At 38.8% G+C, this 15,264-nt stretch overlaps 1 protein-coding gene across 1 annotated transcript; it reads right to left on the bottom strand.

Moving 5' to 3' along the window:
* Window positions 1–10,143: 10,143 nt before the first annotated feature.
* LOC149214723 (uncharacterized) lies at window positions 10,144–12,198 on the bottom strand. The gene has a single exon (XM_089392383.1). The coding sequence runs from the start codon at window positions 11,912–11,914 to the stop codon at window positions 10,508–10,510; it is 1,407 nt and encodes a 468-aa protein (XP_089248509.1). The 5' UTR covers window positions 11,915–12,198; the 3' UTR covers window positions 10,144–10,507.
* Window positions 12,199–15,264: the final 3,066 nt, after the last annotated feature.

The following is a 15,264-nucleotide window of genomic DNA, read 5'->3' as shown; positions in this document are numbered from 1 at the left end:
AATTTCCTGTTGAAGCTAGAAATCCCTTCAGAATTTACGCAAAGCCAAGCCAGAACTTTGAAGCTTAGGGCAGCCAAATATTGTGTTAATCAAAATCTGCTCTATTGGAGGGATCCATCTGGAGTGCTTTTAATGTATCTGGACAAACAGCAATCAGTAGAAGTAATGCAGCAGTTTCATTCCAGCATATGTGAAGGGCACCATTATTGGAAGACTACAGCCCATAAAATTCTCAGAGCGGGGTACTATTGGCCCACTTTATTTTCTGATGTATTTGTTTTTGTTAAATCTTATGACAGTTGCCAAAGATTTGAAGGAAAACAGCAGTTGAAATCCCTGCCTCTAAAACTGATAATTGCAAAAGGACCTTTTCAGCAGTGGGGTTTGGATTTCATTGGAGAAATCAATCCACATTCCAGTGGCCAGCACAAGTGGATATTAGTAGCCACTAATTATTTCACAAAGTGGATTGAAGCAGTCCCTACAAGGAAGGCTGATCATAATGTGGTCATAAAGTTTTTAACAGAGAATATCTTCAGCAGATTTGGTTGTCCACATAAACTAGTCACAGATAATGCAGCAACTTTCAGGGCAAAAGAACTGGTGGAAATATGTGATTCATGGGCATTAAACTTGTTCATTCCACCTCATATTATCCACAGGGAAATGGTCTGGCAGAATCCTCTAATAAAAGTTTGATCGGGATAATTAAAAAGCTATTAGAGGACAATAAAAAGAATTGGGATTCAAAGCTCAAGTATGCACTGTGGGCTGACAGGGTGACCATTAAAAAATCCACGGGCAATTCTCCTTTCAAGCTAGTATATGGCACTGAGGCTGTTTTCCCAATTCAACTAACTCTCCCTGTGGCAAAATTCCTTCAAGAAGAGCAGGATGAAGAAGAAGATATGGCACAGAGAATCACTGATTTAACAGAGTTGCATCAGATTAGAGAACAGTTGGTTGAAAAAGCTGCAGTGCATCAGAGAAGCATCAAGGAAGCCTTTGACAAGAAGGCAAAAAGGAATAATTTTCAGGTAGGTGATTTGGTGTTGAAATGGGATGCACTGAAGGAGAAGAAAGGCAATCATGGGAAATTTGATGCTTTTTGGACAGGGCCTTTCATTATTTCACATATCCAAGGGAACAACACCTTCATACTAAAAAGTATGGGAGGTGAAGCAATCTTTGATGGCCTAGTTAATGGGCGGTTTCTGAAAAATTATATTGCTTGAAGTCTTTGGCCTTAAAAATTGTAGATATTTTGTTGTAGTGTAGGATAAGTCAGACTCCATGCCCAATGGAACAATAGGAATTTTGATTAATGTGTTTTCAGCTGGAAAGGCAGTGATCTGCAGGTTCTTGAGACCTCACAGGCAGGATCTCATCCCCAGAAGGAGCCAGTGTTAGCTCTGCTACAAGCTTCAGCGTTGGAAGGTATAACTCGGGTCTGGTGGTGTGTTTGTGCTTAAAGAAAGCTTGTGGCCCTCCTCCTCCTCCTTCTCCTTCACCTCGCTTACTCCCTTTCACCCCGCTGCCTCCGTTTTTTCCCTTGCGATGCGATCTGATCGCAATCGCACATTAGCCCCCCTGCCTCTTTGCGCCCTTGTCTTCCGCCACTGCGATATTGCGATGTGATCGGATCGCTGCAGCCATGTGTGTTATAGCTCCTCCCTTTATCTTCCGCCGATGCGATATTGCGATCTCTCCTCCGTCGTCCGATCAATCTCGACGATCCAACGGCCCACATTTGTTTGCGCCTACTTCCGAAGTGTCGATGCGATGTTCTTCGGCGATCGCAAGTCACAAGGTCAGGGCTTCATGTTAATGTAGAGCACTCCATTTCCGCTGATGCGATATCAGGTGTCGGACCCGATATGACTCACCATTCCTTTGTATAAAGTCTCATGTCCACTTTTCCGCCTCCGATAGTGTATTTGCCATATTTCATAGCTTTCACCGCAAAACAATTTCCGCCGCCCATTTTTTTCATCCAAAAGTTAAAAGTCATGCCCGACCCATCGCCCATTTTCAATGAAATGTTTGTGTTTTAGCAGCCCTGTGCACCCGAAAAAGGAAGGAGACTGTGATCCAAATACTCTCCGCAGTTAATATTTCAGCTACCACATTCAAGAACAGAATGGCCGAAGGACAAAAAGGACGACCTCGAGCAGTGAAAAGCATTTATCAGGCATGGAATTTCATTCATGATTTACTTGATCTGCCCGAGCAGGACTGCAGAGCACCAGAAAGAGTCGATTTTGTCCATTAAAACAGTCAGAATGTATCAAAGCCCATAACATTTTGTAAATGTGGTTGGTGATCCATTAAGACACCTCCACGCATACCCTAGCAGAGATTTTTGTAAACAGATTCTATATATACTGAGAAGAACAATGTAATGAGTTTGATGAGTGTTAGATGAGTGCTAGTGTGTTGTAGGCTTCAACTTCTGGAGACTGTAAATACTGTGAGACCTGCAACGTCTGGTCTTCATTTCCAACTAATACAAGCTTCTTTTGCTGTCATTTGCTCACTTTTCACTTCTTCTATGTTCCAGGTTGTGCCTGCTTTGCATTTATTTCATGTGTTGTGAATGTTTAGCATCAGAGGGGCTGTCATCCCACCTCTGTGTTAGAATTTAGTTGTATCATTGAAATTGCTTGCAGGTTTCTGTTGTTTTAATGCATAGAGAGTTGTCATCCTGTCTGTGTATTAGACAATAGATTTACAGATCTCTTAACTGGTTGCAGCCAGCCATCCCAGGGTCCTGTGTATCTGCTGGTGTGGTCAGTCTTCTCCATTATCACATTTTATTTAAACTGTGAGTAATTGGTGGTTAAAAGCCTTGTAGTTTGGGGCTGTTCACCCATGTCTGGGGTTAATCATAGTAGGAGTGGTTATCTGGCTTGAATGTGCAGCATTTCTTTCGTTCATCCATCATTTTATCCAACATTTTGTTGAGTTTGTAATGTTCCCGAGCATCACTGATATACAACCTAGGTGAGTTTCTTAGGGTGATAACAGGACTTTGACTAATATAATGATGACCCAAACATGAAACCCATGCTTTAATAAGTCATTGATACAATAATAAAAATTCTTTTCTTTATTCTTTTGACAAGTACATTTCATGATGACTCATATACATTAATGAAGACCGAACCTAGTTACATTTTCCAACACAGCTGTGGGGCACGAATTTCTATGACAAAAGGTTGAACAATGGCAAAGAAAGGGGAGATAAGTACCCTGTTGTTTTATTGTTGTGTAATTAATTTCCTGAGAAGGAAATATAAATCCTCCTTAAACTGGTTTGCCCCATTGTAGGGTTTATCCAAGGTCTAGCTGACCAAAAACCACTGTGTAAACTTTGTGTGAGCTTGTGTTATTTCTTCTTTAACAGCTGAAAACTAAATGGAGTAGAATAGTTCTGTATGTTTTGAGTTAATTAGCATTATCAGTTTTTATATTAGCTAACACTTCGGGGTTGTGTGCATTAAACATTATGCTAATTCCTTGAAACTAGGTGGGCTAGAAAATTGTAAAAAAATTCTACATAAGGCACAAGAAGTTCATCTTACATGGTATAAACTCCAACATCATAGCATGTTTCTTGAAGAAAAATCAAAAAATAAAATTATTTGGCTCAAGTTACATAAGCTCCTCATCCTTTACTCTAGTAAAAGCTTCAACATATTAGCCAAACGCTTATTGAAAATGGATTTAAAGAAACCATAAGGTAAATACTTAAATGCCAATCTACCTTCCAAAATCTTGGATTATGTTGAAAATGATAGCAAGAAAGGGTTCCTTGATTTGTGCCTTAATCAAAGGGACCTCAATGAGTTCTTCCTTAACATGCTCGAGTTCCTATAAGTTAGGAACCAATTCCTATAAGTTAGGAGCTAATTCCTATAAATTATGATGAATTCCTATGATTTAGCATGAGTCGCTACAAATTAGGACAAGTTCCTATAAATTAGGATCAGTTCCTAAAAGTTAGGGGGAGTTATGAAGCAATTAACTAATGTGCATAAGTGGAAGGTCAAGTTTATTGTCTTGTAGTGCGAGTTAATTTGGAAAAAGGACAAGTCACCAAATATCAAGTTCTAGAATTGAGATGAGACGAGTTGCATGAGTTAGTTAACTCGGTTAACTCATCAATCACAAAATCAATTCCTAAAATATAATTTGCTAGACTTAGCCATTCGAATTGCTTATAAGGAGGACGCAAGCACAATTATAATCATTCTTCTTGAGTACAAGTATTATGCATGAGCTTGTAAGAGTAACAAGAACAAGAGGAGCTTGTGCGAGTATTGAAGAATTGCCTTCGGAATGCACTAGGAAATAGGGCCTTATTTCCTAGGATTTGCGCAAGGATTTCAGCGCTCATCCAGGCAAGGCAAGAAGGCAAGCAAAGCAAGGGTCTTACAAATTGTTTCAAGCTTAGTTCAAGCAAGGAGATCATTGTATTCTCTATTGAAATTATATTGTATTGTAAGGGATCTATTGCATATGATATTTCCCTGTTGTGTTAAAATAATTAGCAGAGGGAAGAAGAAGAACAGAGACGGAGCTCTGCGATAACTATGGCTTCCACTCGCGTCGGCAAACCCTCTGGTGCAGCTTGGGCCATACTCAGAGCACAGCGAGGAAGGATTAGTTGTTATCTACAGCAGACAGGGAGTATAAGGAAATCGGAGGCGCGATCTTGCCCAGATCTAGCAAATAAGGGTCTTCCTCAGGAGGCGAAGAAAACCGGAAAACCCCTAATCGGTACAGACGAGAGGGAAGAGTTTATGAAATGGATCGGCCATAGGATAGTCCGCCCCAAAGCCGTAGCTGCCAGCGAAAACATGATTGACGGAGGAACTGTCCAAAGCAATAACAAAACCCCCAGAATGGTAAATCGCAGATCCTGTCAAAGGTATGAAGGAAATTTCCAGTTCTTTGCATATCAGATTGATGATCTATTTTATGATGACGACGATCTGGACATTCAGCTGCTATTGAAACCTGATTGGGCGCCATACCCATCGCTCTGCGGTACCACGTACAGATCGAGCCCCGGGCAGTTAGATCTGGACAATCCTGTGGCAGATCGACTCTCTTGGGCAACACTTATCCTGCTTATGCACAGATCGAGCCTTGGGCCCTCCGATCTAGACCACCACAGGGTAGATTGACCCCATCTCTGGTCAGATCTGGAAGCCCAACCACTGATTAGGGGTAAGCAAAAGACGCGGAACAAAACCTCTACTATAGATCCGCCGAATACAAGATTTGGATCCCCGATAAGAGGATACCAAGTATTTTTAAAGCTCCCAGAAGGAAAATCGAAACTAATCTGGGTAAAAGAAACTGATACTGTTAAGCAAATGCAGGAAATTATAATGCAACAGTTGGGATACCCCATCAGATCACAAAATCTGATACATGGGGGCAGAGCACTTCAAGATACAAAATACCTCTGGGAATACCAAATTGTACCTCTGTCAACAATCATTCTCAATCTGAGAATAAGAGGGGGTGCATCCGTCAAGGACAGAAATCCTTACAGGGCTGAAGGAAGTGGTACTGGTTCAGGGAAAAAACCAGGTAGCATATCCTTCAAAAACATCCTACAAGGGAAAAACACAGAAAAAGCAGCACCAAATCAATCAGGTATGGATGCCAGGCCCTACATTGTGGAACAGCTGAATCATACTCCAGAATACAACATAGATACACCAGAAATAGATGAGCACTGCAATACATATGAAAGACAAGCAATAATATGCAGATTTAATAGCTTTTGGCCCAAACCGATGGATCTATTCGACTGGTTCACGAACTGGACCATGCAATGTGAAATACATCTCTGTTCCAAAGGATTTTTCATAGTAAAATTCCTATCAGCAATCGACAGAGATATAGTAATACAAGAAGGACCTTGGTTCTGGGGATCCACTAGACTCTTCATCACACCTTGGTTCCCAGAATTTGATGCAAACACAATGGTCGTTTCCAAGATGCCAGTTTGGGTGAGATTACACAATCTCCCAATACATCTCTAGAATGATCAAGTACTAGCTGGAATTGGAAATACTATTGGACGCTACATCAAAATGGACACCCAGCGAGTGGAGGAACGAATTTATACTTTTGCACGAATATGTGTGGAAGTTGATCTCAGCAAAGGCCTGCCAGATCAGATTCAGCTGAAGCATAAACAGAGGAGCTGGACACAGATTCTAGACTATGAAAACACTGCTTTCAGATGCCGAATATGCCGACAAACAGGACATCTTCAAAGCAAGTGTCCAGCAGCCAAAAAAGATAATCGCAGAAAGAAGAAAGCAGAAAAGCAAGCAAAGGGATGGCAATTTCCCCCACCTGCTTCAGATGACGAGGAGGAAGAAGAGATGGAGTTTGATAACCTCAACCAGACTAATCAGATGAATAAAGAATCAACAGAGAAAGACAAAAATCCACCGGAACATATAGACACGGCACGGGTAATTTCAACAGATACTATGGATATGGGCAGAAACAAACGTCAACATTCATCAGAATCGTCAGATTCTGATAAGGATAATCCACAACCTGTGGCTGAAACAGCATTAGCACTTATAACTCCAACAGAACCACAGGGGGTTTGGAAAAAAGTTGAGAAGAAAAAAGGGTGAAAAGTCTGACTTTTCCCCATTTGTACATAATTATTTTTATTCTGTGACACATGTTATCTTGAATCCGTACACCCTGCATGGTGATGAAGGATCATTGCATATTCTCTGAGCACCATTTTTGAAATCTGTTTACAGCATATGCCGGAAGGCATCTACAACATGTAATTTTTCAATCATAATGAAAGATTACAATTTTTCCAGTGGAAAAAAAAGGGATCTATTGCATATTCTTCTTCAATAATATTCTCAATCAAGCAAAGAGTTTTCCCAGTTGGGTTCTTAGAAAAATTGTGTTGTTGAATTGTGTGATTGTGTATTTATTTATGTTTCTACTCCACTGCAAAAATAAGTAGAGAAATTATATGTCTATATGAAAAGAAATTAGTTTCAAATTGTTTATATTAATAGTTGCAAAACTTCGTGGATTTTCTACAAATTATAAGCCCAAGTGGGCTAGATGCAATGGTGACCACTGGCCAATGTTCAATTCTCATTGGGGCTTTTCTGCCCTATTTATGTAGCCACGTGGGCACCTAGAGGTAGTGGTTGAATGCGTGAACCTTGCATTGCACTACCCATGCACACATAAGCAGATCAAAGCCCACCCCCAAGTCCTCCTTCAGGTCACCCATTTTGAGTTCGCTACCTAAGCTCTAGGAAGCACTTTGCTAGGACTTTATGTTAGATGCTTTGCCTAGGCTAGGGCTTTACCTAACCACCTCATTGTCCTCATGGCTCCTTCCTCTTCTTCATCTGTTGTAGCCATGGTGTTTGTTGCCAAGGTTTTTGGTGCATTCCTCATAAATCCCTCAGTTTTTTCAAGAGTAAAAATCTTTGTTTCGTCATCTTTTAAGCAGGCCCTCATAGCTCTGAGCTTCGTTGTTCTCATAGCTCCTAAAGGTCGCTTTTTAGTTGAAAAGGTTATTGTTTTTCCAAAAGTTTCTCATGCATTGGTTTGCAAATTTCTTGTGTTTTGGTGGTGGCTCTCAGATATCCATCCTCTAGATTTCTCAAACTTGGAAAACCTCTCTTCACAAGAAAGCTGCCATTTAGCCATATACTCAGGTTTTGTCATCGTGACATTTGATTACACAAATGATAGAGCATGTTCTTCAATCAATACCTTGAGTTTTGTTAAAATTTCAGACGATGGTAAGCAACTTCTGCACTAATGCATAATGCACAACATTCAATACTGCAACTATCTTCTATTTACCAAAAGAAGAAAAATTACAGTTATAGCTTAGAACTTAAACTTGCCAACCAACAAAATGGTGAGCTCCGGATCTCTTTCATTATACAAGAGACTGAGGGAAGACACAACGTATATGGTCACATGCATGAAGCACCCAATGTGACTCAATCCAATCTTAACCATCCTACATGCATTTAAGTGCCAAGAGGATAACTGTCACATGTATGCACACTCCTCCTTGGGATCTAAGCCCTCCTCAAGTTGTCATGAAAGCACCCTAGAAGTCCTAGGGATATGCACCCAATCTAAAAATGATAATCCATGCAAAAAACAAACTCCGAAATATAAAAGCTAACTAAAGTGATAAATCTGAACAGCAATATAATTCTGGAATTGCTGTGAGGTTGATGCATGCATGCATGCATGCGTCCACTCCATATCTCTTATACATAACTGTTGTGCACCTCATTTATTCCACTAGAGCTGCACCCTCATACACACTGCCCTCTCTCTGCTGCTGCGCACAGGAACCAAGAACAATGAAGCTGGAGCACCATCACTGCTGGACAAAACTAACTGAGCAACAAAGGTAAAAAATTAATAGGTTTATGGGTAAAGAAGGCTTGTGCCTAAATAATAGTAAAACCATGGTCTCCACTTTTTGATCCCTCCTCAGGCTTTTTCATCAACAACACTATAGGTAAGGTTGCTAAAACTGCCATTGCATTTCTAGGGACATAATCCCTAACCTCCATAGATAACGCTTTTGGAAGATTTCACTTTTGCGCCGCAAAAACCAATAATGGACTGATCTCAACTTAATCAAGTTTGTGCACACTGCATTGAGATGGACTTTGCTTCTGGTTTGCCAGAAGACATCATAATAGGGCTTAAAAGTGGCAGACATGACCTGGAAGCAAAAGCTCAAGTATGAGCAGGTGGCCTTCAAGTGTAGATCTTGCTCTTGCTTCAAATATGGCCATTTAGTATCTTCTTGCCAAAAGGTCGTGAAGGATGAGGATAGAAAGACCATTAAAAAAAGAGAAGCAAGGAACCTAGTTGGTGGAAAGGAGTGGAAGATCACCACTAACTTATTGAAGTAAAATAATGGGCAACATAAGCTGGAGCTAAGGTGGAGACGAATCCAATGTTCATGGCTCCAATGTCAAAGGCCCCTTCCCTGCCTCTTCCCTATGAAGAAGAGACACACGGATAATGGATTGTTGTGAAGAAGCAAACAGAAAAAAGCTATAAAGAGATAGCTGAGAAAAGTGAACAGGTTTCATCCGACATGAGTCTCATGGAGAAGCTTCTCAAACAGAAGGTAGCCCAGTTTGTTGATTGCTAAAGGATGGGAAAACAGATGCGATCTTTAAGTTTATTTTTGTCTCTTTGTCACGTTTTCCTGTAGCAGTTCACCCACCAGGTATAACTGAGGCTAAATAATGTAGCTCTTTTTCTTATCTTATATAGCTTTGACTATAGTCCTGGCTTCTTGTCTAGCTGACCCACAAAACAAGACTAATCCCTTAGCCACATTGCTTGGGCGTCTACAGAGGTGGAGGATTTGCCCAGACAGCCAAAAGTGGCTGGAATCCGGCGAAAAAAATTCAAGAAATCTTGCAATAGCAGTGTTTGAATCATGTTTTTGATGGTGGAAATGGATTCAGCACCATCAAAAACGTCTGGGGAATCCAAAATCTTGAAAATTGACAACTTTAACCTCAATTTACAAAAATCCCTGCCGGATTTTATCAAAATATTGCCGGAAATTCTATGATTTTCAGGGCAAAAAAGCATCCCTGCCGGATTTTATCAAAATATTGCCAGAAATTCTATGATTTTCAGGGCAAAAAAGCAGTCTGGTTAGACTACTGCCATTGCTTGTGGTCCGTACCAAAGTGAAGAAAAAACAGTACAATTGCAACATATTGACAACAGTTTAACCAGAAAGTTTATGCATTAAAACAAAATGTCAGATTTTTATTCTTTCGCAATTGCTGGTCAGCTATACGTGGGACTCAAACTCAAACAATATAGACTGATCAGCAATCAAGACTCAGAAATTCCAAATAGAGAGGTATATTGCCATTAGGCATGCCAGAAAAGCAACAGCAACCAAATAGATAACAAGGAATTACTTATTTATTATGGATCACAGAAGCCTCAATTCAACAACAAGGAATTACCTTGGATGAGGTGAGCCAGAAGGGCAAAGTTCTATCAAATCAGATGCACAAAATTTGAACTCCTTTGATAACACTTGACCACTTGACCAGAGAGAATAAACTGAAGGAATTACCCAGATAGACGAGGTTTCTTAAAAAACTTTGGAGAATTTTCCAACACAGAATAAGCTACAAAATCTGGCAACCATAGGTACTACTCTCAAGCAAACCCTTGACCAGAAAGAATAAACCGAAGGAATTACCTAGATAAACGAGGTTGCTTAAAAAACCCCATTGAATTTTCCAACAGATAATATGCTACAACATCTGGCAATGATTTCCAGTTTAACATGTAATCGAAAATTTGATATGCTTCAGCCACTTTCCCTGCCCTACAAAACGCCTTAAGAAATGCCGCATAGGTACCACTTTCAAGATAACCTTGACCAGAGAGAACAAACTTGAAGAAGTTACCTCGAAAAACGAGGTTTCTTAAAAAACTTCAGAGAATTTTCCAAAACAGAATATGCTACAACATCTGGTAATGTTTTCCGGTTTAACACGTAATCAAAGACTTCATATGCTTCAGCCACTTTCCCTGCTCTACAAAGTGCCTTGAGAAACGCCGCATAGGTGCCACTCTCAAGATCAACTTCCTTCGACTTCAGCACCTCATACAGCTTCAAGGCCTGATGTAAGTGCTGACACATACAAAGGCCATGCATAAGGGTGTTGTACGTGCAACCATCAGGCTGACACACAGATTGTTCCATTTCCTCTAACAACGCAAGAGCTCCCATGGCATCTCCTTTTCTACACATCCCATTCATAAGTGAAGTGTAAGTAATGACATCGGGAGAATGCCCTTTCCTGACCATGAGCTTCAGAAACTTCCTGGCTTCATCTATTTTCCCAGCCTTGGACAACCCAAATATGAGAGTATTAAATGTTACGACATCACGAGCACACCCCTCTGCGTCCATCTTCTTATAAACCTCCAAGGCTTCATTGGTCTTATCGATTTTACAGTAACCCTTCATTAGGGTGTTGTATAAGAAGCTATCAGGCTTGCACCCAGAATCTAACATCTCGTCCAACAAATTTCTTGCTTTTCTCATATGTTTGCCATTGCAGAGAGCATCCATCAGAATGCTACAAGTGACAATATCAGGCCTGCAATTTAGACCCATCTTGCAGTTTAGACTCTTCATTTCCTCCAGAAACGTATATGCTGTATCAATCTTCCCAGCCTTACACAAATGCCTGATGAGAAAATTGAGAGTACTCATATCTGGATTAACAACACATCTCACCATTTCAATAAAAATATTGCAGGCTTCCTCATCTCTGCCTCCATTACAGAATGCACGAACTAACAAGTCAGAAGTGACATGATCAGGTGCACAACCATCATCAATCATCAGATCTAGTATATTTTCAATACGACCCACATGGCCTAATTTGCTGGGTTCACCGAGCAAAACATTGAAAGTCACTGTATTTGATGAAAATCCACCCTTCTGTTTCATGTGCTGAAGGAGACTCAAGGCATCTTCAACTCGTCCAGCCTTTGCAAACCCATTAATCACTGTGTTGTGGGTAGAAGTATCTGGGATGAAATTACTACGTACCATTTTTTCATACATTCGCTTGGCTTCAGTAACCCTGGTCTCATTCAAAAGCGCATTAATGACGTCCTTCTGCGATGTTTTCGCATGTTGGTCTTTGTGTTTTGATCCCCTCGAATTCTCTGAAGGCAAATTACTTGTTGGCTCATCGAAATAGGGTTGTGGAAGTGCCGAAAAATGCGAGGAAATGACTCTCGTTAGGGTATTCTGATAAATTTTTACAGGGTATATAGATCTAATTCGTGCCATATATAGCTTTTCTCTCGTGTTTTTCCCCTGCTATGTTTGGTCAAAAAAATCTCAGAAATTTGTAGCAAACCTTTCAGAGAAGTGATCATGTGACGCTGTGCTTGACTGATCGCTCGTTCGGCCCGTCGCTCATGGATTTGTCCCCGCGAAAGGAATCGAGTTGAGGTTTAAGAGAGGGTTTAGCAGCCTCTTCCCACTTGATGCCTTTAGCCATGATTCAATAAATATGATTTTCTGTTTAATGCAAGATCTCTCATTCATTGGAAGCTAAGGATGGACAATTCGGGTAAAGCTTTTCTCACTTGGCATTGCATGATGGTTTTTAAGAAAGAATTATTATCCCATTCATTCGAAATTTAATGTAATGATACATTATAAAAAGAAAAATATAATTATATTTTTATTGAGTTTATATATGGTAAGTTAAATTAAAAATGGATCCCAAGTATGTTTTAAAGTTATTTTTGTTTTTGTTTGGTTAAGAGTTTGTTTTCTTGAGATGTAAGGAAAGAGAGTATGGCTCAAGACCCAGAAATATGTGGCAGGAGTGAAAGTTTCTCTCTGTACATACCATACCACTAGCAGGTTATTCCAGGTGGCGTGTTTTCTTTGAATAATAAAGTTGATGAGTGAAAGTCTACCTCTTTACGGACCACTAGCAGGGTATTCCAGTGGCGTGGTTTTCTTTGAATAATAAAGTTGATGAGTAGTCTCCATTTGCCGATAATAGCTAGAGATGGTTTTCTTAGGTTTCCCACGTGTAAAAAAAAAAGAAGTTAAACTAAGTTGAATTCAATTAGTTAAAAGAAACTTTAAAATTTATTAAAGTAATTACAATTTAAATATTAAATTAAATATTTTGAAAATTCGAAAATAATTTTTAAAATTTTTAAATTTTCTTTTTATTTTTTTATTGGACATATATAACAAATGATCATTTGTATTTGGTTTTATATAGAATTGTCACAAATTAACATTATTAAAAAATATATGAAAAATCAAAAAATATAGTATCACCAAGTGTTTTAACGTGAAATCTGCCATAATCATATTTATCATCAAATTTTTATATAGTACATGCTAATATAATTTAAATTCAGGTTAATATAGTTTTTATCAAAAAATTGACTATTTTTGTTATGTCGAAATTGATTTTTTTCCATATTTTGTCATGAAATACAAGTTATTCCTTCCATCTTTCACTAGAAAATAGGCATTAGCTACTGAGGCCACACTTTTGCCTAGAAAAATATTGATGAGTGATTGGAGACTTCCACAGTTTGTCATATTGTTAGTAATTTCCGGAATCATACTGTGTAAAATGTGTGATATGTCCAATGTTTCAGATGGTGACTCCATCCATCATCAGGGACCACAGAGAGCCTTCAACCATTTTTTCTCAAAAAAAGTCCAACCATAGGAGTGCTTAAGTCATTTTTTTATGGTAGAAATAGATTCAACACCATCAAAAACCCTTAAGGCACCGAAAATCCTTATGCTTAACAGTTATAACCCATATTTCTCAAAATTTCTGCCTGAATTTTGTCAAAATCTTGTTGGAATTTCCAATTTGCAGGCAAAATTGTTGCCTCGTTAGACTACTCTCTAGAAAATATGACATGGATATGTGTCAATGAGCAATAAGCAAGTACGCCAAGAACCAAAATTATCTAACATGTGTATTATGTTTGACACGATATGTGGTTCATACTATCAATACAGGTAACAACAATTGAAATACAATGTCCACCAAAAGGTCAGACGTGAAATGTAAAACAAGAATTTTCTTTCCCCTTATTATGTCATTGCATAGCAGTGACATCTATGATCCATAGATTTGTATTATTCATATACGTACAAAAAAATTGCAAGGAAAACCATGGAGTTACATAGTTCACCTTAGGATTTCATTTTTCTATGCAGTGGTCTCAGCACCACCGCCACATCAAAGCTACATAACACGATGTCGTGGTGAGCTCTACCTTGGGGGTTTAAATGCTTTTTTCATTGTAAGGGCATACTGATTGTCAAACTATCACTCCAACGCAACCTTCAATATACATTGTACAAAGGAAAGATCATACCTGTGCACAATCAAAGATTTTTAGTATTCCCCAATCTAATTCTAAGTCCTGTCAATCGTCCTTTGTACATTCACCAACAACACTTTTCAATTATTTAACACATCTAGTAGTCTAAATTCATTAGTTTTGAGTTGCTATCAAATTGGCTTCACAAATTCTAATATTGGAATTTGAAATCGATGGTTTGATTATGTAAATTTGAAGTTCAATCTTATTAACCATAGGGATACACCCTCAATAAATTTGTTGTCAGAGGGACTCACTTCAACGTTTGTATTGTTTTCTCACCATTGGAATTGGACTTCACTGCCTTTGCATGGATGGCAACACCAAGAGAGCACATTGAAGAGATTCAGAAAACCAAGTTCAAAGAGAACCCTCTTACAAAAGAATTGCACCAAATAGTCAAACTTTTGTCTGTAGAATTATACAACAAACATGTTCATTTTGTTATAGTGCTAATTCAAGTGACTCATCAGTTGGATTGAAAGTGCCAATCAAGCTTATCTTCTTTGTTTAGTATTTTTGTTATCATGATAATTTTGGTGACTTTGTTGCAAAATGGATAACAACTATGCACAAAATGTGAATTTGATGTTGGATTTTGTGTTTACGACTAAGGATGTCACTGGTGTGGGTGCTACTACACTGCTGGTTTCGAACGACAAGATTGGATTTCAGAAACTTCATATCAATTCTATAAGCAACGTAGGATGATCGACCAAAATAAATAAAAGGGAAGGAGGTTATATCGGAGAAAAAGGTATGGATTCAATCATATTAAAATAGTTAAATATGAATTTCTAATCCTTATAAAGGTATGAATTGGTTAACAAGAATCATTATCTCTTTGTTAATTTATGGTGATTACAATGACAATTTTATGGGTAACCAACTCATTTTCCCAATTTCTCTATGACTATTATAGTACCAATAATATAGGTAGCATCCTCTCTTTTCATTGCAGGTGTTAAGTTTAAGAGTGTCTTTTTAGTGACAAGTCAGCCTTACATTTTTAGCAATGGATGCAAGATAAGATTCAATGAAATCTCTCATGCGGGCTTTGACATTGCATATATAGTCCCAAAATGGGTTGAAAGTAGGCCCAACATTTCTAAACCTGAAGAATTTTACGATGGCAGGCTTCCCAATACTTTTATGGTTCTTCCTTTGTGTGCAGAGAAGGTTGAAGCTGTGCAAAAAGAACTCTCAAGTATTCAACTTGAAATTCTTTTATTATGTCTAAGATCAAGAAGCTTTATGTCT

This window comes from Pinus tabuliformis, chromosome 1_1 (genome assembly GCF_031772625.1).
Source record: "Pinus tabuliformis cultivar Carrire ecotype Pingquan chromosome 1_1, CPIR1, whole genome shotgun sequence".
Lineage (NCBI taxonomy): Eukaryota > Viridiplantae > Streptophyta > Pinopsida > Pinales > Pinaceae > Pinus > Pinus tabuliformis.
This window is presented reverse-complemented; position numbering and strand designations above follow the sequence as displayed.

Coding starts and splice junctions, on each gene's coding strand:
- LOC149214723 (XM_089392383.1), bottom strand. CDS start 11,914: ATGGCACGAATTAGATCTATATACCCTGTAAAAATTTATCAGAATACC.